General features: G+C 47.5%; 1 protein-coding gene across 8 annotated transcripts in view; it reads right to left on the bottom strand.

The window, feature by feature from the left end:
* MED15 (mediator complex subunit 15) overlaps positions 1-26,677 on the bottom strand; it is a 65,108-nt gene that overhangs the window by 24,785 nt on the left and 13,646 nt on the right. For all 8 annotated transcript variants that reach the window (XM_082354621.1, XM_082354620.1, XM_082354618.1 and 5 more), the window contains one exon: positions 11,166-11,253. In XM_082354621.1, coding sequence (XP_082210747.1) covers positions 11,166-11,253 — 88 coding nt within the window. The remainder of the gene's footprint in view (positions 1-11,165; positions 11,254-26,677) is intronic.

Genomic DNA, 26,677 nt, shown 5'->3' with positions numbered 1-26,677 from the left:
GAGCCCATGCTCCGCAATGAGAAGTCACTGCAATGAGAAGCTGGTGCGCCGCAACGAAGAGTAGCCCCTGCTCACCACAACTAGAGAAAGTCGGCGTGCAGCAACAAAAACCCAACGCAGCCAAAAATTAAAAAAAAAAAAAGAAAAGAAAAAGTACAATTCCTAAAAATGCAAAATCAACCAAACATATAAGCTGATATCAAGTTGGTGTCAGAATCATAGGGAAAAGAGTTCTTCTGATTGATCATTTTAAAAAACAAAAAGCAAACAAAACAAAAAAACCATATGTCCTTAGGGGAAGGGGTACATTTTAAGTACACACAGAGCTGTAAAGAAATCTTAAACTTCATTCCACATTTTGTTATTTGCTACTAATATTAGTGCTAATATTGGTCTGTTTATTCTGAAAGTATTTTAGAGTAATTATGCCAATGACATTAGAAGCCAAGATATTCACAAAAGAGAACAGATACACGTTTAAAATAAAAGTAAAACCCTGGGGACTTCCCTGGTGGCACAGTGGTTAAGAATCCGCCTGCCAATGCAGGGGACACAGGTTCGAGCCCTGGTCCGGGAAGATCCCACATGCTGCGGAGCAACTAAGCCCGTGCGCCACAACTACTGAGCCTGCACTCTAGAGCCCGTGAGCCACAACTACTGAGCCTGCATGTCACAACTACTGAAGCCTGCGCGCCTAGAGCCCGGGCTCCGCAACAAGAGAAGCCACCGCAATGAGAAGCCCGCACACCGCAATGAAGAGTAGCCCCCGCTCGCCACAACTAGAGAAAGCCCATGCGCAGCAACGAAGACCCAACGCAGCCAAAAATAAATAAATAAATAATAAATTTTAAAAAAAAAAGTAAAACCCTGTAATTGGAAATATCAATGTGAAATTATTGATATTTGAGGTTGTTGTTTCAAAAACATATGACTCCTTAGCTGTTCACAAAAAAGCGCAGAAGCCGTGAGCAGCCCCATGCCCACACTGCAAGCCCCAAGTACCATTTCACCCTCGAAAAGGAACCACGGCTCCTTAGAGCAACAGCTGATTCTGGGCCAAGATGCAAGCAAGAACAGAATGCTGGGAAAAAGGTGAATGTTAAAAGTGTTTCTGGTGAGGGCTCAGGGGAAAGAGGAATGTGTGATTGGAAACAAGAGCACAGAGAACCCCTGTCATACAGTGTCCGGAAGTCTAGCTGAATCGTACCCTAGTTGAGAGGAAGGCAGACCTTGTAAGCAATGAACCTGGATATTTGGCTGAGTAGACTTCCAAACAAAGTGTGGAAGGTCTGGCCTGCTTTCCTCTTTTTTTAAAAAAATTTATTTATTTATTTATGGCTGTGTTGGGTCTTCGTTGCTGCGCATGGGCTTTCTCTAGTTGTGGCGAGCGGGGGCTACTCTTTGTTGCAGTGCGCAGGCTTCTCATTGCAGTGGCTTCTCTTTGTTGCACAGCATGGGCCCTAGAGCGCGCGGGCTTCAGTAGCTGTGGCACGCGGGCTCAGTAGTTGTGGCTCACGGGCTCTAGAGCACAGGCTTAGTAGTTGTGGCGCACGGGCTTAGTTGCTCCGCGGCATGTGGGATCTTCCCGGACCAGGGCTCGAACCCATGTCCCCTGCTTTGGCAGGCGGATTCTTAACCACTGCGCCACCAGGGAAGTCCTGGCCTGCTTTCTTCTTGCTGCTTACAGTGAAATTGAGAGGAAAGAAAGAAACTGAGGGAAGAGCCGTTAAGCATAAAGGAACCTGGACTTGGTTTCGGAAATTCCCAGGCTATTCAGATTACAAAGAAACACTAAAATTAGGAGATTCACTGTAGGAATGTGTGCTCTGGAGAGAAGGTTGAGGGTGTGGTTGCACAGACTATGCTAGTGCCAAAGAGATCAGGCATGTGATGAATCATCTCAGTCGTCTCACAGACACCAGGAATAGGGATGAAATTACAGCGATGAAACATCTGTGGGGAAACCTCCTGTCTAATGGCATGAATATGTCACATATTCACGGTTTAGAGCGTCATACCAGCAGAAACACTGCCAGTTTGGACTAAAAGGGAGAGACTGGATGAAATTTTAAAAGGGCGTCAGACTCCCAATCCCAAAGTCAACAGGCAGGAAACAGGCTGGTAAAACTACTGGTTGCAAACATGACCACCGGGGAGAGCCTTGGGCTAAGAGGCCAAAGCCATGAGCCCAGAGACTGTAGCCTCCAAGTCTGTGGGAATTTGTCCAGCAGCTACAGGAAACTAATACACTGCCTCTATAGATTGGCCTATTCTGGGCATTTTATACAAATGCATCATACAATACATGCTCCCTTGTGACTATTTCACTACACTTATCGTGATGTTTTCAAGGTTCATCCATGTTGTACCATGTATCAGTACTTCATTCCATTATACGGCCAGGTAACAGTCCATTATACAGACACACCACATTTTCTTTATCCACTCATCAGCTGATAAACATTTGGGTGTTTCCACTTTCTGGCTATTATGAGTGATGCTATGAGTATTTCTGCACAAGTTCTGTGCATATATGGTAACTCTGTTTAATTTCTGAGGAATTACCACACTGTTTTCCACAGTGGCTGCTCCACTACACATTCCTTCCAGCAACATATGAGGTGCCAATTTCTCACCAATACTTATCATCTTTTTTTATTATAGCCATCATGAGTGTGACGGTGTATCTCACTGTGGTTTGGATTCGCCTTTCCCTAAGGACTAGTGATACTGAGCATCCTTTCATGTGCTTCTTGGCCATTTGTACTGGGTTGGCCAAAATAGTTCCTTTGGTTTTTAAGTAAAAATAAAGACACATTTTTTACTTTCACCAAGAACTTTATTGAACAATGTATTCACCACTTTGTTCCACTACCTTCTGCCATTTTTCAGGCAACTTCATAATTCCATCTTCTCAAAACTTTTTACTTTTTTAAAAAATTTTTTGGCTGCATTGGGTCTTCGTTGCTGCACGCAGGCTTTCTCCAGTTGCGGCAAGCAGGGGCTACTCTTTGTTGAGCGGGCTTCTCATTGCGGTGGCTCCTCTTGTTGCGGAGCACAGGCTCGAGGTGCGTGGGCCTCAGTAGTTGCGGCAGGTGGGCTCAGTAGTTGTGGCATGCAGGCTCAGTAGTTGTGGCACATGCGCTTAGTTGCTCTGCGGCATGTGGGATCTTCCCAGACCAGAGATCGAACCCACGTCCCCTGCATTGGCAGGAGGATTCTTAACCACCACCAGGGAAGTCCCTCAAAACTTTTTATTTTTTTGAGCAAAGAACTGTTCTAGGTGTCTTTTACAGTCTTCCAGGGAATTGAAATTTTTTCCATTAAGAGAATTTTATAAAGACTGAAATAAATGTAAATCCAAAGGTGCAAATGTCTGGTGAATACGGTGGATGAATCAGAACTTCCCAGCCAAGGTGTAACAGTTTTAGCCTGGTCATCAAAGAAACATGCAGTCTGGCGTTATCCTGATGGAAGATTATGCGTTTTCTGTTGACTAATTCCGGACACTTTTCATTGAATGCTGCTTTCAGTTGGTCTAATTGGGAGCAGTACTGGTTGGAATTAATCGTTTGGTTTTCCAGAAGTAGCTCATAATAGAGAACTCCCTTCCAATCCCACCATATACACAACATCACCTCCTTTGGATGAAGACCGGCCATTGGTGTGGTTGGTGGTGGTTCATTTCGCTTGCCCCACTGATCTCTTCCATTCTACATTATTGTACAGTATCCACTTATCATCCCGTCGCAATTTGTTTTAAAAACAAAACGTTTTCGCTACATTTAAATAGAGAATCACATGTGGAAATATGGTCAAGAAGGTTTTTTTTGCTTAACTTATGTGGAACCGAAACATCAAAGCGATTAACATAACCAAGTTGATGCAAATGATTTTCAACGCTTGATTTGGATATTTTGAGTATGTCAGCTATCTCCTGCATGGTATAACATTGATTGTTCTCAATTAATGTCTCAGTTTGATCGCTATCAACTTCAACTGGTCTACCCGACCGTGGAGCATCGTCCAGCGGGAAATCTCCAGCATGAAACTTCGCAAACCACTTTTGACACGTTTGATCAGTCACAGCACCTTCTCCATACATTGCACAAATCTTTTTTTGCATTTCAGTTGCATTTTTACCTTTCTTGAAGTAATAAAGCATAATAAAACAATTTTAAAAATGTTGTTTTTCTTCCATCTTCAATATTAAAATGGCTACACAAAAATTCTCCAATTTTGTAAAGTTCTTTTTAAATGCACACTGATATGACAGCTGTCACAATACAATCTAACAAGATTGTTTTGAATGAAGTTAAAGACAACTAAGCGTTACTAGACCCATCTTACGGAAAAAAAACGAACGAACTTTTTTAGCCAACCCAATATATCTTCTCTGGAGAAATGTCTATTCAAGTTCTTTGCCCATTTTTGAATTAGGTTGTTTGGTTTCTTTTGTTGTTGTTGTTGAGTTGCAGTTCTTTATATACTCAGATACCAGTCCCTCATCAGATATCATCAGATATTTGATTTTCAAATATCTTCTCCCATTCCATAGGTTGTCTTTTTTTTTTTTTTTTTGATTTATTTATTTTATTTATTTTTGGCTGCATTGGGTCTTCGTTGCTGCTTGTGGGCTTTCTCTAGTTGCAGCGAGCAGGGGCCACTCTTCGTCGCGGTGTGTGGGCTTCTCATTGCGGTGGCCTCGCTTGTTGCGGAGCATGGGCTCTAGACGTGCGGGCTTCAGTTGTTGTGGCACATAGGCTTAGTTGCTCCGCGGCATGTGGGATCCTCCCGGACCAGGGCTCGAACCCATGTCCCCTGCATTGGCAGGCGGATTCTTAACCACTGCGCCACCAGGGAAGCCCCATAGGTTGTCTTTTCACTCTCTTGATGGTATCCTTTGATGCACAATACTGTTTAATTTCGATGAAGTCAAATTAATCTATGTTTTCGTTTGTTGCCTGTGCTTTTGGTGTCACATGTAAGAAACCATTGCCTAATCTGAGGTCACAAAGATTCATGCCTATGTTTTCTTCTAAAAATTTTACAGTTTTAGGACTTCCCTGGTAGCGCAGTGGTTAAGAATCCGCCTGCAAATGCAGGGGACACAGCTTCAAACCCTGGTCTGGGAAGATCCCACATGCCGTGGAGCGACTAAGCTGGTGCGCCACAACTACTGAGCCTGAGCTCTAGAGCCCACAAACCACAACTACTGAGCCCACGCGCCTAGAGCCCGTGTTCTGCAACAGGAAGCCTCCGCAATGAGAAGCCCGCGCACCCCAACAAAGAGTAGCCCCCACTCACCGCAACTAGAGAAAGCCTGTGCACAGCAACGAAGACCCAACGCAGCCAAAAATAAATTAATAAAAAAATAAAAGTTTTACAGTTTTAGTTCTTAGGTCTTTGATCCATTTTGAGTTAATGTTGGTATATGGTATGAGACTGGGGTCCCACCTCAATATCATACATGTGGTAATCCAGCAGATGTCCCAGCACCATTTGTTCTTTTCCAAGATTGTTCTGGCTACGCTGGGTCCCTTGAGTTTCCTTAGTATCATTTTGTCAGTTTCTACAAAGTCTGTTAGAAACTTTTCCTCATACTTGAAAAATGTATCAATTCCCAGAGCAGGCGCTCCAGAGCCAGTGTTCTCAGCAACATGGGACCTTTGGTAAGTATTGTGTTGTGATTCACGTATTTTAAAATTTTACCCTTATACATTATAAAATATTTTAAACATACAAAAAATAAATAATAAAACAAATGACAGTGGGTTCCTTACCCAGTTTAAATTAAAAAATAAGATCGAAAGAAAGCAAGCTAGCTCCCCATGCTACCGCTGACTTGCCCCACACCTCGTGTTCTTCACAGCTGAACTGGAGAAAGTCACGAGGACTACACGGAGTCTCTGTACTCTCTCAGCTCCTCAGTACATGCAAGTGAAAACAGAGCGAATGAAAACCAAAGAAGCAGAATTTCTGAGGAGGCCTCCGAGCAAGCACGCCGACGCCGGGTAGTGCAGGAGGAGGCCTGGCTGTCACCCTGCAAATGGCAGAGGGCAGAAGCACAGCCCTGGACCTGTCAAAACTGGCCACACCCAGGCCTTTCTAGCAGGTCTCAGCAGTTGTTCAGAAAATGCTAGTTTTTTCATGCGGTTTGCCGTTTTCACTATATACACTTGTGCTTTTCTCCTCCAATAGCTGTCCCTGATTAAACAGAGATAGCAGAAGACGTATTCGGTTTCAGTCAAAAGGCCAACCCTGGGCTTGCGAGGTCCGTAAAAAGGGCTGAAGGTAGGAGAGAGTCTCCTTCATCAGATGTGCACGGCCTCTTCCCGCTCTCCCCAGGCTGTGCTCTTGCCCTCTTATTCCAGCAGCTGCTTGTGCCCCTCAGCCCTCCTCTAATTAGCCTCCAGGTCACTTCCCAGTTCTGATGCTCTCGGCCTCCTGGTCTCTGGGTTTCACCTTGGCCCCCACCGTGGGGACTCAGCGTTTACCGCTGTAAACCAGAGACATGCACTACTTCTGCATAATACTAAACAACGTGCAAAACAGTTGATGTGGGCTTCCCTGGTGGCGCAGTGGTTGAGAATCTGCCTGCCAATGCAGGGGACACGGGTTCGAGCCCTGGTCTGGGAAGATCCCACATGCCGTGGAGCAACTAGGCCCGTGAGCCACAACTACTGAGCCTGCGCGTCTGGAGCTTGTGCTCCGCAGCAAGAGAGGCCGCAATAGTAAGAGGCCCGCGCACCGCGATGAAGAGTGGCCCCCGCTTGCCACAACTGGAGAAAGCCCTCGCATAGAAACGAAGACCCAACACAGCTAAAAATAAATAACTAAATAAATAAAAAATAAAAATAAAGGAATTCCTTTAAAAAAAAAAAAACAGTTGATGTGTGTTTAACATATAAGCTTAATTTAAAAACAATCAAGCGATAAGCACATGTTCAGCAATGCACCCAGCTGTAACAAGCCTCTATGCACTGCCGCTGCAGGTGCCGACGCAGAGGTCCTGGGATCCCTGGCTGTGCTCTCATCCAGCAGATGCCAAACCTTCCTGAATCTGCAGAGTACTTAGAGCTGCTATTATTATACCACCCACCACCCCCAGGGAAAGTGGTTTCTGCCTAGGCAGAGAGCAGTCCCACCTGCAGGAATTCAGATGTTAAGATTTAAAGTGGGTGTTTGGGTGTCTTTTGCTTTGCTAGATGGGGGGAAGTAACACAAGTAGCAAAGAGGGTAGGCTCTGACCCCAGACCCCCAGGGTGTGTGACCTCCTGGGCAAGTTACCTGGCATCTGTGTGCCTGAGCCTCCTCGTCTGCAACCTGGGGAGAGCAGCAATGTACCTGCTTCACGGGCCTTGCAAGGGGACATCACATCACTTTAGAGGGAGCAATGGGGCCTGGCCGTTAGACCCAGGGCCAGCCCCTGACAGAATGGGAAGAGCTTTAACTCTGGGTGCTAACACCACACTGGAAGCATGCACCAACCAGGCAATTTGGATCTGGTGGTCTTTTAGACAAGAGTGCTCAAGGTCTTCCTTGCCCGGGCTGTATACCAGGCAGCCTGAGGTGCCCATGGGTGACCGGTTTCCTTCAGGGTGGACACCTCTGGACCCACCTGCTTGCCAGGATTCCAAGAGAAGGTTAGCTCCTTCTCCATGACCTCCTCTGCCTCCCAGCCCCTCCTGGAGTCTAAAAACAGAGAAATCACTCTTCCATATCCTTTTCTTTGCTCTGAGTCCCACCTTTTACATTCTTTCACAGTCATTCTAATGGGGTCTCAGGTGGGAGGGGCAGGTAACAAGTGTGCCCGGCTGCCACCTGACTGGAGAGTCCCTCTGGAGCCCCACCCTGGAGGAAAGGTCCTGCCGCAAGACGGGGCCCAAGGCTCCATGTGGGGCTTGAGCAGGACTAATAAGCTGCATCGGACAGCAGTGTCCAAGTAGAAAGTCTGTCTCTAAAAATGACACAGGAAACTTCCCAGACCTCTCTATAAATACCTCTCTTCCAAATAGTCAGGGCCTCCTCTTGAAGTTAGGGATTTAGAACCAGCCTGACCAAAGGAAATGCAACTGAAATTGCTAAGGTGTGGTGTGGGCTGCAGTAAGGAGAGACGAGGACAGTGACAGGGGCTGTTGTACTGCCAGTCGCCCCCTCGGAATGGAAGGCTTATTCTTCAGCTGCTGGGAGGGTCTCTGTGGTGGCCAGTCTCCAAGATGGCAGCCAACAACCGCTGGCCTCCCTGGATGCACAGGCCGCAGCGCACAGAGAAGGTGGAGGCGACTCCCTCCCCAGACTCCACACTGGCCTTAGGACTTGCTGTGACCCAGCGATGTTCTAGGACTTCAGGGGACTGACAGCTTCCACGTCCCCTGCCTTGAAAGCCAGCCGCTGTGCCGTAACGAAGCCCGGGCTATGCTGCTGGAGACACCAGGTGGCTGCCAGCTGAATGTGGCTGCGCCGAGGTCACCAGTGAGACCAGAAGAATGGCCAGCCAGGCAGTTCCAATCACCCTAGTCCTGACCCACAGAATCAGGACAGGTACCAACTCATTGCTCTAGGCCACTACATTTTGGGGTAGTTCCTTATAAAGCAATAGACAACAAATAATACTGGACCAACAAGTTGTGTATTTTGAAAGTTTAAATAATTCAATAAGCCCTCACCAAGGTTCTTATCTCCCAAATATCTGCAAATTATGTATCTAATAAGAGACTTGTATCCAAAATTTATAACAAGTTCTTACAATCTAGCAATAAAAAGACCAACAACTCAATTTTAAAATGGGCAAAGGATCTGAATAAACATTTCTCCAAAGAAAATATACAAATGACCAATAAACACAGTAAGTCATCTGGGAATGCAAATTAAAACCACAATTAGATACCACTTCACACTCATTATGATGGCTATAATAAAAAAAAAAACAGTAACAAGTATTGATGAGGAATGGAGAAACTGGAACCTCATACACTCCTAGTGGGAATGTAAAATGGTGCAGCTGCTTTGAAAACAGTCTGGCAATTCCTCAAAAGGTTAAATATAGAGTTACCATCTGATTCAGCAGTTCCTTTCCTAGGTATACAGGAAAGAGAAATGGAAACATATGTCCCCAGGAAAGTTTGCACACAAATGTTCATAGCAGCATTATTATAATAGCCAAAAAGTGGAAACACTCCAAATGTCCATAAACTGGTGATGGATAAATAAAATATGGTACATCCATACAATGGAATATTATTTGGCAATAAAAAGGAATAAAGTACATGCTACAACATGGTTCATGGGTGAACATTAAAAATATTATGCTAAGTGAAAGAAGCCAGTCACAGAAACATATATTTTATGACTGCATTTATATGAAAAGTACAAAATAAGCAAATCTATAGCAACAGAAAGCAGATAAGTGGTTGCTTAGGACTGAGGGTTGAGGGAAAATGGGGAGTGCTGGCTAACGGGTATAGAGATTCTTTAGAAAATGCTCTAGGGAGTACCCTGGGGGCCTAAGTGGTTAGGATTCCGTGCTTTCACTGTCATGGCCCACGTTCAATCCCTGGTCGGGGAACTGAGATCCCATAAGCTGCAAGGTGTGGCCAAAAAAAAAAAAAAAGAAAAGAAAAAAGAAAATGTTCTAAAATGGATTGTGGTGATGGTTGCACAACTCTGTGAAGATCCTAAAAGACCACTGAACTGTACACTTTAAATGGGTGAATTGTACAGTGTATGAATTAGAGCTCGATAAACTTGTTATAAAAAAAGAATATAACGCTTACCATTTTCTATGTCCACAGCACGAGCCCGCCCACCTCAGTGCACAGGCTTCTGCTGCTCGTCCTCCACCTACTTGTGCTAACAAACACATGCTGGTGTGCTCTGACCTCCAAGCCCAGGCTGTACACACGGTTTCTGTTTTGGAAGCTGTGCTCTCCGGCCAGTCATCTCTACCTTTCCATTTCAGAAAATGTTTACCTCATCTAAACACTCAGACCAGGCTAAGTTTCCCCAACGGACCTCTGTACATCTTGACAGTTGGTTTACCTAAACCCGGATCCAACCATAAATAGTATCTGCTTTTGATTCTTTTTTATCCTCTTCTTTTTTTAAAAAAAATTTATCTATTTATGTATTTTTTTTGGCTGCGCTGGGTTTTCGTTGCTGCGTGCGGGCTTTCTCTAGTTGCGGTGAGTGGGGGCTACTTTTCGTTGCAATGCGTGGGCTTCTCATTGTGGTGGCTTATCTTGTTGCAGAGCACAGGCTCTAGGTGCACGGGCTTCAGCAGTTGCAGCACACAGGCTCAGTAGTTGCGGTGCTCAGGCTCTAGAGCGCAAGCTCAGTAGCTGTGGCGCACAGGCTTAGTTGCTCCACGGCATGTGGGATCTTCCCGGACCAGGGCTCGAACCCGTGTCTCCTGCATTTGCAGGCAGATTCTTAACCACTGCGTCACCAGGGAAGTCCCTGTTTTTGATTCTTGACACACAGTAGGTCTTAGAGCTCCAGCACCACGCTCGGGCACCAGGTGCTCGGCAGAACTGGTGCAGCAGACACAGCCCGCCCTGCAAGAGCCAGGTAACCCAGACAAGCCACTTGCTTCTTTGTGCCTGTTCTGTTTCATTTCTACAAGCAGCTCTACCCCAAGGCGAGCGCACAGATGACAGGAGGTGGTCACGTGAAGCCCGTGGCGATGCCCAGTTCACGCGAGAGCTCACACAGGAAACGCACCCCAACCACTCCACCTGTGATGTTCCTAAGCCTCGTCCTCACCAAGGCCTCACCCTCCACGAGCATCACCTGCATCATTTAACAAAAGGGGACAGGAACACTTCCAGGCCTACCCATCAGGGCCCTGACCCCCAGGAGGGCTGAGCCTGAGGACAGAGCGGTTCTTACTCAGAGCACTGTCCACAGGGACCACCAGGGCCCGAGGGAGCGCCCTACAGGATTCACGGGAGCTGACCATGAATGGGGGTGCCAACAGCAAGGTCTGGGGTCAGAGGCTGCGCCTGCATCCTGGATGCCCACCCAATCCCCTCCCGCACCTGTACTACAGACACAGGATCTTCCCACAGAGTGCCACCCAACAGTGAGCAGCCACCCCATCCCCATGGCCTGGCACCCTGCCCTCCAGCAGCGTCCCCACAGGGGGCCACCCCCCAGGGCCTTACCCGGGTCTTGGCCTTCAGAAACACGTGGCTCTCCATGTCCTTGCTGGATTTACTGTGGGCCACGCCAGCCTTCCTCATGGCATCCTCTCTGGAACACAAAGGAGGAGAGATGTTGACACAGGCTCCCTGGCCAGCAGGCCCACACAGCAGCTGCCCGGGGCCCACGGGTGTGGCCTGGCCCACCAGCCTGGTTGAGGCCCAGGAGAAGCACAAAGGGAGGGGCTCTCAGCACAGCGATGAAAGGCAGCTGAGTAAAGGAGAAGGCGGGCAGCGCCACGAGAAGGAAGGAACAGGAAAGGCGGTCACCATGAAACAAAGCAGCCACCCAGCTTGAGCGGGCAGAGGGGCCAAGCCCAGAGGCTGCTCACAACCAGCACATTAAACAACAGGGCGGCCAGCCGGCCTCCATTTCCTGCCCTCTGCGTGACCTGAGCCCCCACCCAACTCTGGCATCAAGAGCAGTGGGACCCTTACTCTGGAAGCCTCCTCTGGTGGAACAGAGGGGCCATGCCAGTCACCTCTCAGTCCCTCCCAAGGCAAAGGTCCCTGTGTTGGACACGCAGGTCTTCCCAGTGGGACCAAGGAGATGAGCCCGACCTCAACAACTTCCAGTTGGGGGCAGGAGACAGACCACACAAATGCCAACACATGCATGGCAAGAGACGGAATGTGAGCCCAGGTTTTCATCACATGATGCTCTGCTGCACACGGCTAAGCCCGAGCTCCTCTGGGTGGTAGCACACATTCCCCACCCCCCAACCCCCGGACGAAGGTAAGGATAGGTGAGCATTTGTTAGAAAGGAAGGAGCCCGTCAGGCTCGGGTCCCCCCAGGCCTGGACCCTCTGCTCACAGCTCGCCTTCTTCTCCGCAGGATGGGTCTCCCGGCCTGTCTTCCCAGCGCTGGGCTCACTGATAAAGATGCCCCTCCCCCCAGGGAATCCAACAAGTCTAGTCCAGCTGGTGCTGGAAGGCTTTCTGATGGCTCCAAACACACACACACCCCGGGTACTGAAAGAGCATGCACATGGGCTGCAGGACCACATTTGTGATCCCGAGAGAAACCCCAGACAAGAGGCTAAATGCTAAGAGATGGACAAATCTGTACTAACGTATAAAGAAAGATAAAATGCTGCTGAGCCACCACACTGCCAGATTCCGCACGTGAGGCCAGAGCCCCCACCTCCCGCCTGCTTCCCTGAGCCTGCACCAGGGCCAGGAGGCAGCAACAGGTTCCCGCTGGAGAAGCATCCAGAGTGGAGCAGACGCTCGCACGAGGGGACGTGTGACCAGGATCAAAGAGAGGCAAAAGGAAGGATGCAGGAGAACAAGGCGAGACCCTGACAGGGCAGGGGGACCCGGCACGCAGGGGCTGAGGCCAGCGGGGCAGGCACCCCACGCGCGGACATGGGTTCCGAGTCCTAGAGCATCTCCGACAAGTGACTGAGCAGACCTGTCTTCAAGGGGGGGTCTCCCCAGCGCCCCCATCCCTCCTCCAACAGCCGTGTGAGGCTAACCCTGCCACAGAGGCTTGCCCGAAGCTGAGGGCCGCAGAGCCATGGACCACTGGGGCAACCCTGAGGACAGCAGTGGACACGTGAGGGGGCCGTGACGGCTGGCGGCTGGTTGGGAGGAGGCCCCAGGAGCCAGGTGAAGCGCAGAGAGGCCAAGAGGGCGCAGAGGGCCCTGCGCCACGAGCAGCAGACCTGGGGGCTTGGCCAGGCGCCTAGCTGGTGACAAGTGGTCCTCCGAGCTGCTGGCAACAACTCTGAAGGGCGCAGGCTTGCAGGCCCCCCGCAGACACTGCATCTTGCCCGCAGCAGAGACCCTGGCACGTCCGCAAAGACAAGACAGACCTGGGCTTCGTGGTGGAGGGACCTCTCCAGGCCCAAAGACACCGGATCTGCTGGAGCAGGAGCCCTGGCCTGTCGTGGTCAGGGCAACGCCACAGACGATGGGGACGCACGGGCACCGGCTGTTACTGACTCAGAGCCCGAAGAGCATCGACTACACAGGAGGCCAGAAACAGGTGTCTGTGGACAAGCAAGAATGGAACACAAGCAGCAGGCAGCAGGGCCTGGGTAACCACCCAGCTCTGCCTGGTGGTCTCAGCGTGCTTGTGCTCATCGTGCTCAGGGAAGGGGTCTCACGGCAGGGGCGGGGGGAAGGCTCTGCCAGGAGTACCAGCCACATCCCCACTGCGCCCGCAGCGCCGCCCGAACAGGAGAACCGACAGGCATCCTGAACACTGTTCTCAGTTCTGCAAACCATACTGTTAAAAATGTTCTTGCTCTTGGGACTTCCCTGGCAGTCCAGTGGTTAAGATTCTGTGCTTCCACTGCAGGGGGCACAGGTTTGATCCCCTGTCAGGGAACTAAGATCCCACATACCGTGCGGCATGGCCAAAAATTAAAAAAAACAAAAAACAAAAAACGTTCTTGCTCCTGTTTCCAGTCTGCAGATGATACTCCATAAAATAGAAGATGAGACAAAAAAGGAAGCAGGCAGTTCTGCTGTTCTAATCCTCCACTTTCCCCCAAGGAAAGGGCCTGTCCTGTCATTTTCGGCCACCTCAGCATTTTGTCAGAGGCGCCGTCCACCATCCGGGCTCTGACCACGACGTACTGCATCTCACGCGCCTGCACAGGTGCCGGCTCCCTCGGCTCCCTCCTTCGCACTCAGGACCCAGGGCTCCTGGGCCTCCGCCCCCAGATAACAGGCCCCTGCTGGCGACTGTCAATAAACGCAGTCAAACTAGCACAACCGGGGCAGAGGGACAGCCTCAGAGCCCCAGAGGGAGGAACGTGAGCACGTGGTCTGCCCCACAGGCGAGACCCCGGCCACAGGTCCAGTACCTTGGCGGCCGTCAGGGAGGCATCAGTACCATGAGAGACAGAAGGGCTGTCTGCAGGCCACGGCCTGGGCGGACCAGCCCTGACAAGATGATTGGGGGCTGAGAGCATGCAGCCCCCACTGAGACCCAGGCTCCACAAGGCACCTGGGGGTGGGAGAGGGTTGGGGGGGCTGCCCCTGCTCCACAGCCACCCGTCTGCCAGGCAGAGCTCCACTGGTCTCTGGTCCAGACCTGACCCACCACCCAGGCCCCGTGAGTCCCGCACCTGGAGCCCAGACCCCACCTGCAGTGACACACAAAGAAAACACCCAGCAGCCTAAGCTCTGTGCCCCCCAATGGTCCAGACGGGATGCCCGGGAGCCTCCTCTTCACTTCCCGATTCTGAACGCCATTCCCTGCAGTTCAATCCTCACCGCATGTCACACTGCACCTGTGGCCATCCCTGTGGTGGCCTCTGTCTCCAGGCCCCACTCCCATCCCCACCCCCTCTGCCAGCTCCCCAAGTCTCTGTCCAAGTCCGTGTCCCGCCTGCCTCAAGGGCCTCCCTCTTCAGCAGCAAGGGAGGCAGCCCGTCCAGCGAGGAGCCCCCTCCCCTCCCTCACCCACTCTGCTCGTTCTCCCAGGGCGGCTCTCTCCCTAGCCCTGCCCGCTGGGCCCTCCGACCTTGTACTTACACAGCACCCCTAATCTCTGCCTCACGGAAACCCTGTGGTCACTCTGACCACACCCATGGCACCTCCTGTGGAAATCGCTGGCTTCCTGCCTGTCCCGCGAACACCTGGAGGACAGACCGTGGCATCCACCTCTGCGTGCTGCAGGAGGTCATCCGTGTCAATTTTTTGTAACATGAGGGGTGGCGACACCATGTACTTTGACGGACACGACATGCAGAACCCAGAACTGCTGTGGCGGGCTCGGGGGACACCAAGCCTGGCACAGGCACGTCCCAGTGGTAGAGGCCAGGGGGCTTGGGGAAAGGCCTGTGCTGGGCAGACGGACCTGGCAGAAAGCAGAGAAGGGAAGGCCTGGGCTCTGATCACTTGTACAGAACACACAGACCGGGGATCAAGTTCCACCCTGGCCACTGGCCAGCTCTGGGTCCTGGAGGCACTCCACCCCCAGGCACATCCTCTCTATAAAGGATGCTCAGAAGGTCCAGCCTCAGCACACCTGCTCCTCCTCACCTCTGCCCTGTCTCCAAAGTGGGAAACTCAATTTGTCGACTGGAGTCCAGTCCTCATCCCCGACATTGGAATCTGCAGAGGAAAGGCAAACACCCAGCCCACTGTGTGTCTCTGGGCAGGTGCGCCTGTATGTAAGCTCAACGTGTGCTCAGGCTCCCGTCTGCCCTCGCTGCCCACCACCCCGCCCCCGCCAGTGATCCCCAAGGGAGGCGCCACCTTGAGGTGCCTGTGTGTCTTCTCCTACAGAAGGAGGACGGTGACAGTGCCACCTCACGGGGTCGTCCTGAGGATTACAGCAGTAACGTCATCAGGCACACTGGCACGGGAAGCACCAGGGTGTTAAGGAAATCAGTCAGAGAACAGTCTCGCCTGACTCTCCCACCCATGTTCCCTTCTCTCCTGACCCCACCCTCCTCAATGCTGCCTCCCCGGGTCCAACGGAGGCTGAGTTCCCAGGATCCCAAGCTTCTTGGCTCTGGACCGGTGTCTAAACTCCTGGCCTCAGGTGGACGGGATGCCCTCCACCCACCCAAAGACTTCCATTCTGCCCAGAGGAATCTTCCCCTGATTTGAGAACCATGACACCCATCAACCAACTGGCCTCTCATGGATGGAAGTTTTCGTCAGCCCTGCCCCACCCTCGAGGAGAAGCTTCCTGGTGAAGTACCACCTGTGTGTGCAGTCTGTTCACCAAACTGGGACAGGAGGCTGCAGCTGGTGTGTGCAACCCTTCACCCAGTGTAAGATCCCAAACCACAAAAGTACCAGAAGACAACAAGAGGGCAGTTACATACCCAACATCAGGAGGAGGAAGGCTTTCCTAAGCACATCACCCAAAGTAAACGCCAAAAAGCGGAAAAGATTTTACCAAATGGAAAACAGATTCCTCCCACATTTTTATCAGCCACCAACCAGAGAGATAAGAAAAAGGTATCTGAACCTCAGCAGCTCAAGCCCTGCCCTGACGTCTGAGGAGGGGTGCTGAGGGCAGCCCCCATCCCACTCTCAGCCAAGGCCTGTGTGTCTGGGGATGAGCTCCCCACTCTTGTGGGACAGCCCCAGATGATGTCTGTTTGGTAAAGCACAGCTCAGGTCAGCACAAGAGAGAACTGTCCCACCCTCCCTAAATGCCAGTTGGGCCCATGCATCCCACAGATGTGGCCAGCCCAAAGCTTCTGTGCCTGCCCAGTGTCAAGGAATTCTGGGAGCCTGCCTCCAGACGAGACAGGAGGTGAAGACAGACCAGAGGAAAACAAATCACCACACTGGCCCTGAGAGGGAAACATAACTTTGACAAATTCTCACTACATCTATGGGTTTCATATTTTCAAGTGAGAAAGGACCTATATTTCCTTTGGTTTGTCTCCCAAAATATTATACTCTCTGAGGCACCAAATTTTTTAAAACTCGGGAATTTGTTTGGAGAGGAGGATGATAAAGGATCAGTCAGAATAAAAATATACAGGTTGCAGGACTTCCCTGGTGGCGCAGTGGTTAAGAATCCGCCTGCCAATGCAGGGGACATGGGTTCGGGCCCTGGTCCAGGAAGGTCCCACATGCCACGGAGCAATGAATCCCATGCACCACAACTACTGAGCCTGCGCTCTAGAGCCTGCAAGCCACAACTACTGAGCCCACGTGCCACAACTACTGAAGCCCGTGCGCCTAGAGCCCGTACTCTGCAACAAGAGAAGCCACCGCAATGAGAAGCCCACGCACTACAACGAAGAGTAGTCCCCACTCGCCACAACTAGAGAAAGCCTGCGCGCAGCAACGAAGACTTAACACAGCCAAAAACAAATTAATTAATTAAAAAAAAAATACAGGTTCCAATGTAAGGTCTGGCTCCCTGAAAAGAGGAAATCCATCTGCAGAAGAACAGAACCACATGATGGGTGAGGTACTAGCTTAAGTCATAATCCAAATACGTTCCTTGCAATAATTTCATTTTAAAAATAAAATTAAACGAGATATGAACCTCCAGGTTGGAAAGGGGGACTGAACCTGCGGGTCTAATTTCCAGTTGCCTTCACAGTGCTCCGTATGAGAGTGAGCAGCCAACCAAGGGCTCCCAGACACCTAACATGGCAGATAAAGACCCTGCGAGAAACTCAGCAGGAAGAAGAAAACAGAAACTATCTTAGTATCCAAGTAGATAAGACAAAGCATCCATTTAACAAGAACAAGATGCTATAAAACCAGAAAAGTCAGATTACAGAAAAAAAAAAGTTCTTACAAATAAAAGCCTATTAGATGTTAACAGCAAAGGGTCAGAGATAAAATTGAAGAAATCTCCCACACAGCAGAGCTAGAAGACAAAGAGATGGAAAACAGGAGATAAAAGAGATGGAAAACAGGAGATATAAGATAAAATAAAAAGAGGGTCAGAGATTGGTTCATGATGGCGGAGTAGAAGGACTTGCGCTCACTCCCTCTTGCGAGAGCACCAGAATCACAACTAACTGCTGAACGATCATCGACAGGAAGACACTGCAACTCACCAAAAAAGATACCACACAACCAAAGGCAAAGGAGAAGCCACAGTGAGACGGCAGTAGGGGCGCAATCACAATAAAATCAAATCCCATAACTGCTGGGTGGGTAACTCACAAACTGGAGAACACTTATATCACAGAAGCCCACCCACTGGAGTGAAGGTTCCGAGCCCCAGGTCAGGCTTCCCAACCTAGGGGTCCAGCAACAGGAGGAGGAATTCCTAGAGAATCAGACTTTGAAGGCTAGCGGGATTTGATTGCAGGACTTCAACAGGACTGGGGGAAACAAACTCAACTCTTGGAGGGCACACACAAAGTAGTGTGCGCATCAGGACCCAGGGGAAGGAGCAGTGACCCCATAGGAGACTGAACCAGACCTACCTGCTAGTGTTGGAGGGTCTCCTGCAGAGGCCGGGGGTGGCTGTGGCTCACCATGAGGACAAGGACACTGGCAGCAGAAGTTCTGGGAAGTGCTCCTTGGCGTGAGCCCTCCCAGAGACCGCCATTGGTCCCACCAGAGAGCCGAGTAGGCTCCAGTGTTGGGTCGCCTCAGGCCAAACAACCAACAGGGAGGGAAACCAGCCCCACCCATCAGCAGACAAGCGGATTAAAGTTTTACTGAGCTCTGCCCACCAGAGTAACACCCAACTCTACCCACCACCAGTCCCTCCCATCAGGAAACTTGCACAAGCCTCTTAGATAGCCTCATCCACCAGAGGGCAGACAGCAGAAGCAAGAAGAACTCCAATCCTGCAGCCTATGGAACAAAAACCACATTCACAGAAAGATAGACAAGATGAAAAGGCAGAGGACTATGTACCAGATGAAGGAACAAGATAAAACCCCAGAAAAACAACTAAATGAAGTGGAGATAGGCAACCTTCCAGAAAAAGAATTCAGAATAATGATAGTGAAGATGATACAGGGCCTCGGAAAAAGAATGGAGGCAAAGATCAAGAAGATCCAAGAAATGTTTAACAAAGACCTAGAAGAATTAAAGAACACCTAGAAGAATTAAAGAACAAACAAACAGAGATGAACAATACAATAACTGAAATGAAAAATACACTAGAAGGAATCAATAGCAGAATAACTGAGGCAGAAGAACAGACAAGTGACCGGGAATTCACTGCCACGGAACAGAATAAAGAAAAAAGAATGAAAAGAAATGAAGACAGCTTAAGAGACCTCTGGGACAACATTAAACACAACAACATTCACAATACAGGGGGTCCCAGAAGGAGAAGAGAGAGAGAAAGGACCCGAGAAAATATCTGAAGAGATTATAGTTGAAAACTTCCCTAACATGGGAAAGGAAATAGCCACCCAAGTCCAGGAAGCGCAGAAAGTCCCAGGCAGGATAAATCCAAGGAAAAGCATGCCAAGACACATAGTAATCAAATTGGCAAAAATTAAAGACAAAGAAAAATTACTGAAAGCAACAAGGGAAAAACGACAAATAACATACAAGGGAACTCCCATAAGGTTAACAGCTGATTTCTCAGCAGAAACTCTACAAGCCAGAAGGGAGTGGCACGATATATTTAAAGTGATGAAAAGGAAGAAACTACAACCGAGATTACTCTACCTGGCAAGGATCTCATTCAGATTCGACGGAGAAATCAAAAGCTTTACAGACAAGCAAAAGCTAAGAGAATTCAGCACCACCAAACCAGCTCTACAACAAATGCTAAAGTAACTTCTCTAATTGGGAAACACAAAAGAAAAGGACCTACAGAAACAAACCCATAACAATTAAGAAAATGGTAATAGGAACATATATCAATAATTACTTTAAACGTGAATGGATTAAATGCTCCAATCAAAAAACACAGGTTCGCTGAATGGATACAAAAACAAGACCCAGGGCTTCCCTGGTGGCGCAGTGGTTGAGAATCTGCCTGCCAATGCAGGGGACACGGGTTTGAGCCCTGGTCTGGGAAGATCCCACATGCCGCGGAGCAACTGGACCCGTGAGCCACAACTACTGAGTCTGCACGTCTGGAGCCTGTGCTCCGCAACAAGAGAGGCCGCGATAGTGAGAGGCCCGTGCACCGCAATGAAGAGTGGCCCCCGCTCGCCGCAACTAGAGAAAGCCCTCGCACAGAAACGAAGACCCAACACAGCTAAAAATAAATAAATTAATTAATTAATTAAAAAAAAAAAAACAAGACCCATCTATATGCTGTCTACAAGAGAACCACTTCAGACTTAGGGACACATACAGACTGAAAGTGAGGGGATGGAAAAAGATATTCCATGCAAATGGAAATCAAAAGAAAGCTGGAGTAGCAATACTCAATATTAGATAAAATAGACTTTAAAATAAAGAATGTTACAAGAGACAAGGAAGGACACTACATAATGATCAAGGGATCAATCCATATTGTAAATATATATGCACTCAACACAGGAACACTTCAATACATAAGGCAACTGCTAACAGCTATAAAAGAGGAAATCGACAGTAACACAATAATAGTGGGGGACTCTAACACCTCACTTACCCCAATGGACAGATCATCCAGACAGAAAATTAATAAGGAAACACAAGCTTTAAATGACACAATAGACCAGATAGATTTAATTGATATTTATGGACGTTCCACCCAAAAACAGCAGATTACACTTTCTTCTCAAGTGCACATGGAACATTCTCCAGGATAGATCACATCTTGGGTCACAAATCAAGCCTCGGTAAATTTAAGAAAACTGAAATCATATCAAGCATCTTTTCCAACCACAACGTTATGAGATTAGAAATCAATTACAGGGAAGAAAATGTAAAAAACACAAACACATGAAGGTTAAACAATACGTTACTAAATAACCAAGAGATCACTGAAGAAATCAAAGAGGAAATCAAAAAATACCTAGAGACAAATGACAATGAAAACACGACGATCCGAAACCTATGGGATGCAGCAAAAGCAGTTCTAAGAGGGAAGTTTACAGCAATACAAGCCTACTGCAAGAAACAAGAAAAATCTCAAATAAACAATCTAACCTTACACCTAAAGGAACTAGAGAAAGAAGAACAAACAAAGCCCAAAGTTAGTAGAAGGAAAGAAATCATAAAGATCAGAGCAGAAATAAATGAAATAGAAACAAAGAAAACAATAGCAGAGATCAATAAAACTAAAAGCTGGTTCTTTGAGAAGATAAACAAAATTGATAAACCATTAGCTAGACTCATCAAGAAAAAGAGGGAGGGGCTTCACTGTTGGCACAGTGGTTAGGAATCCGCCTGCCAGTGCAGGGGGCACGGGTTCGTGCCCCGGTCTGGGAAGATCCCACATGCCGCAGAGCGGCTAGGCCCGTGAGCCACAACTACTGAGCCTGCGCGTCTGGAGCCTGTGCTCCACAACGGGAGAGGCTGGGACAGTGAGAGGCCCACGCACTGCGATGAAGAGTGGTCCCCACTCGCCGCAACTGGAGAAAGCCCTTGCACAGAAATGAAGACCCAACACTGCCAAAAATAAATAAATAAATAAATTTATTTTTTAAAGAAGCTCCTAGAAGAAAACTTAGGGGAAAAAAAAAATCAAAAAAAAAAAAAAAAAGAAAAAGAGGGAGAGGACTCAATTCAATAAAATTAGAAATGAAAAAGGAGGAGTTACAATGGACACTGCAGAAATACAAAGCATCCTAAGAGACTACAAGCAACTCTATGCCAATAAAATGGACAACCTGGAAGAAATGGACAAATTCTTAGAAAGGTATAACCTTCCAAGACTGAACCAGAAAGAAATAGAAAATATGAGCAGACCAATCACAAGTAATGAAATTGAAACTGTGATTAAAAATCTTCCAACAAACAAAAGTCCAGGAGCATATGGCTTCACAGATGCATTCTATCAGACATATAGAGAAGAGCTAACACCCATCTTTCTCAAACTCTTCCAAAAAACTGCAGAGGAAGGAACACTCCCAAACTCATTCTATGAGGTCACCATCACCCTGATACCAAAACCAGACAAAGATACTACAAATAAAGAAAATTACCAACCAATATCACCGATGACTATAGATGCAAAAATCCTCAACAAAATACTAGCAAACAGAATCCAACAACACACTAAAAGGATCATACACCATGATCAAGTGGGATTTATCCCAGGGATGCAAGGATTCTTCAATATATACAAATCAATCAATGTGATACACCATATTAACAAATTGAAGAAAAACCACATGATCATCTCAATAGATGCAGAAAAAGCTTTTGACAAAATTCAACACTGATTTATGACAAAAACTCTCCAGAAAGTGGGCACAGAGGCAACCTACCTCAACATAATAAAGGCCATATATGACAAACCCACAGCAAACATCATTCTCAATGGTGAAAAACTGAAAGCATTTCCTCTAAGATCAGGAACAAGAAAAGGACGTCCACTCTCACCACTATTATTCAACATAGTTTTGGAAGTCCTAGCCACAGCAATCAGAGAAGAAAAAGAAATAAAAGGAATACAAATTGGAAAAGAAGAAGTAAAACTGTCACTCTTTGCAGATGACATGATACTATACATAGAGAATCCTAAAGATGCCACCAGAAAACTACTAGAGCTAATCAATGAATCTGGTAAAGTTGCAGGATACAAAATCAATGCACAGAAATCTCTTGCATTCCTATACACTAATGATGAAAAATCTGAAGCAGAAATTAAGGAAACACTCCCATTTACCACTGCAACAAAAAGAATAAAATACCTAGGAATAAATCTACCTAAGGAGACAAAAGACCTGTATGCAGGAAACTATAAGACACTGATGGAAGAAATTAAAGATGATACAAACAGATGGAGAGATATACCATGTTCTTGGATTGGAAGAATCAACATTGTGAAAATGACAATACTACCCAAAGCAATCTACAGATTCAATGCAATCCCTATCAAATTACCAATGGCATTTTTTACAGAACTAGAATAAAAAAATCTTAAAATTCGTATGGAGACACAAAAGACCCCGAATAGCCAAAGCAGTCTTGAGGGAAAAAAATGGAGCTGGAAGAATCAGACTCGCTGACTTCAGACTATACTACAAAGCTACAGTAATCAAGACAATATGGTACTGGCACAAAAACAGAAACATAGATCAATGGAACAAGATAGAAAGCCCAGAGATTAACCCACGCACCTATGGTCAAGTAATCTATGACAAAGGAGGCAAGGATATACAATGGAGAAAAGACAGTCTCTTCAATAAGTGGTGCTGGGAAAACTGGACAGCTACATGTAAAAGAATGAAATTAGAACACTCCCTAACACCATACACAAAAATAAACTCAAAATGGGTTCGAGACCTTAATGTAAGACCGGACACTATAAAACTCTTAGAGGAAAACATAGGAAGAACACCCTTTGACATAAATCACAGCAAGACCTTTTCTGATCCACCTCCTAGAGTAACGGAAATAAAAACAAAAATAAACAAATGGGCTCTTTGGGCAGTGAACTCGTGGATGGCGAAGATGGTGGCTTTGGGATCCGCCTGGCGGTCGCTGTGCAACCTTCCAAGAGGAAGGCAACGGCCTGCGCCATCTTTGCACAGCTGCCGGCGTACAGGACCCTGATTCTCGAAGGAGGGTCCGCAGCACCTCGAGGGGGATTAAGACGTTCACTGACCGGTGTGTTAATTTTGAATAAAGCTTGAGAGCTTTGGAAGCCCAGCCAGGGCAGCGGCCCTTCACAGAGATTCAGGGATAGCCTGGTGGCTGAAGGCCTAAAGTTTGGAATTCTCCTCTTGGAGAAGTGCTGTTGGGATGGCTGGGATGCCCAGGTAATGGTTCCTGCCACTTCATCAACAAGCTGTGACAAGAAGTGGAGAGTGACAAGAAGTGGAGAGTAGCGTGCCTTCTGCCTGGGTACTGCGAATTTTGGTGACACAAAGGATGTTCTCTACCTGGTGTTGGACAGATCCTCGGAACTTCACATCTTTCCTGCATTAACCCGCGTGAGCAGCTGTCAACCTCCTGGGGTGGAGGGAGGAGACTGCCTAGAAATTGGGGACCAAAATCAATTAGGTGGCCTTTACTTGGTCTTACCCAAAGGATTCCAATAAAATATTTTAAAGCAAATAAAAAATAGATTTGTCTCAGTGAAAACAAGATGGTACAGAAGATTTAGGGACATGAAAGGTTAACCACCAGTGAATGAGCATCACAGTTGACACCTAGCTGCACCTCTTTGCAGCGACATACAAAAAGTAGATTTGCCACATATTGACGCCAATGTTAAGGATTTCTAGATTGACTGTGATAGTATTCTAATATTTGAGGTTCTTATGACACCATTAACACAGACATCCAATTTGCCTTTTGATCAATTGGTGAAAACATAGGTTGTCCAGATATAGTTTAAAAGAATATACTGGTGGTTGCCAGGGGCAGGGAATGAGGAAATGAAGAGTTACTGTTTAATGGGTATAGAGTTTCCGTTTTAGAAGATGAAAAGAGTTCACGGGGATGGATGGTGGTGATGGTTGCTCAATGTGATGAATGTTTATTACCACTGAACTGTATGCTTAAAAGTGGTAAAGATGGGGAGGGGGATAAATTGGAAGATTAGGATTGACACATACATGCTACTACATATAAAAAAGGTAACTAATAAGGAGCTATTGTATAGCACAGGGAACTCTACTCAATACTCTGTAATGGCCTATATGGGAAAAGAATTTACGAAAAAATAGTGGATATATGTATAGCTGATTCACTCTGCTGTATACCTGAAACTAACACGACATTGTAAATCAATGATACCCCAATAAAAAATTTTTTTTAAATGGTAAAAAAAGTAAATAAAATAAAATAAACAAATGGGACCTACTGAAACTTAAAAGCTTTTGCACAGCAAAGGAAAACATACACAAGGCGAAAAGACAACCCTCAGAATGGGAGAAAATATTTGCAAATGAATCAACGGACAACGGATTAATCTCTAAAATATATAAACAGCTCATGCAGCTCAATATTAAAAAAACAAACAACCCAATCAAAAAATGGGCAGAAGACCTAAATAGACATTTCTCCAAAGAAGACATACAGATGGCCAAGAAGCACATGAAAAGCTGCTCAACATCACTAATTATTAGAGAAATGCAAATCAAAACTACAATGAGGTATCACCTCACACCAGTTAGAATGGGCATCATCAGAAAATCTACAAACAACAAATGCTGGAGAGGGTGTGGAGAAAAGGGACCTCTTGCACTGTTGGTGGGAATGTAAATTGATACAGCCACTATGGAGAACAATATGGAAGTTCCTTAAAAAACTAAAAATAGAATTACCATATGACCCAGCAATCCCATTACTGGGCATATACCCAGAGAAAACCATAATTCAAAAAGACACATGCACCCCAATGTTCATTGCAGCACTATTTACAATAGCCAGGCCATGGAAGCAACCTAAATGCCCATCAACAGACGAATGGATAAAGAAGATGTGGTACTTATATACAATGGAATATTAGCCATAAAAAGCAACGAAACTGGGTCATTTGTAGAGACGTGGATGGATCTAGAGACTGTCATACAGAGTGAAGTCAGTCAGAAAGAGAAAAACAAATATCGTATATTAATGCATATATGTGGAACCTGGAAAAATGGTACAGATGAAGCGGTTTACAGGGCAGAAATAGAGACACAGATGTAGAGAACAAACGTATGGATACTAAGGGGGGAAAGTGGCGGGGGTGGTGGTGGTGGTGTGATGAATTGGGAGATTGGGATTGACATATATACGCTAATACATATAAAATGGATAACTAATAAGAACCTGCTGTATAAAAAAATAAATAAAATATAGTTCAACAACAAAAAAAGAGGGTCTAAGGGCCAGCTTTAAAGACATGGGGGGAGAGTGCATACAGGGCATGGAGGAAACAGGACTCCCTGGGAAATGACTGAAGGGATTGCCCCTGAAGCACCGCCGTGAGTTTTGGGAGTAAGGCAAGACGCCCTAAAGCTCACCGAGAGGAGAAGCACCAGGCCAGCCCCGGAGACAAGAAAGCAGCAGGAGAGGCTTCTCAATCCTTGAGAAAGCACCTCTGCCCTAGAAGTCCACATGCATCCATACTGACATGGCCTCCCTGGAGCCCCTTTCCTGGAAGCTCGTAGAACAAGGCAGTGAACCAAAAAGAAGAAAACCCAGGATACAGGAAGCAAGAACCCCAACACTGGAGCCCTGCAGGAGACAAGCCCCTGAGAGGGCCTCACCCCCGAGGCCTCCAGAAGGGAGGTGCAGAAGGACAGACAGCCCAGCAGCACCAAGCTTGTGATAACTGCACCGAGAGGTGGCTGAAGACAGGGGAAGACTCAGCCGCAGGCACACAGAACTCTAGGCACATTTCTAAGAAGGCAAGTTTTTCCCTGGGAGTGAAAACCATCATAGTCTGCCACTGTGTTCGGCTGTGAACGTCTGTCCGTGTGGCCCTAAACATTAGCGTTCATTACCCATTTACCCAGAAGCTGAAACACTGGTGGACAAGGGAGAGGCAGAGATAACAGCTGTGTTCCCAGAGAAAGTCAACAGATAATCATAAACTCATCACCGTGATGACCCGTGCACATGAGTTAGAACCACGGACACCGGCCAGAAAAGAAAGCCCCGAGTCAAGGGGAGGACACGGTGAGTCAGGACCGCCGCAGTCTCTTGTAAGTCGTATCAGTCCTTGACTTTTAAAATTTATGCACAAATATTAGTTCGATAAAAATCAAATGACAGGGACTTCCCTGGTGGTGCAGTAGTTAAGAATCCGCCTGCCAATGCAGGGGACACGGGTTCGAGCCCTGGTCTGGGAAGATCCCACATGCCGCAGAGCAACAAAGCCTGTGAGCCACAACCACTGAAACCTCCGCGCCTAAAGCCCATGCTCCGCAATGAGAGAAGCCAACGCAATGAGAAGCCCACGCACCTCAAAGAAAAGTAACCCCACTCGCCGCAACTAGAGAAAGCCCGCGTACAGCAA

The sequence above is a fragment of the Balaenoptera borealis genome (genome assembly GCF_965194805.1).
Source record: "Balaenoptera borealis genome assembly, chromosome: 14".
NCBI classification, from domain to species: domain Eukaryota; kingdom Metazoa; phylum Chordata; class Mammalia; order Artiodactyla; family Balaenopteridae; genus Balaenoptera; species Balaenoptera borealis.
Note: the sequence above shows the minus strand (reverse complement) of the source record. Positions and strands in the feature narration are given on the sequence as shown.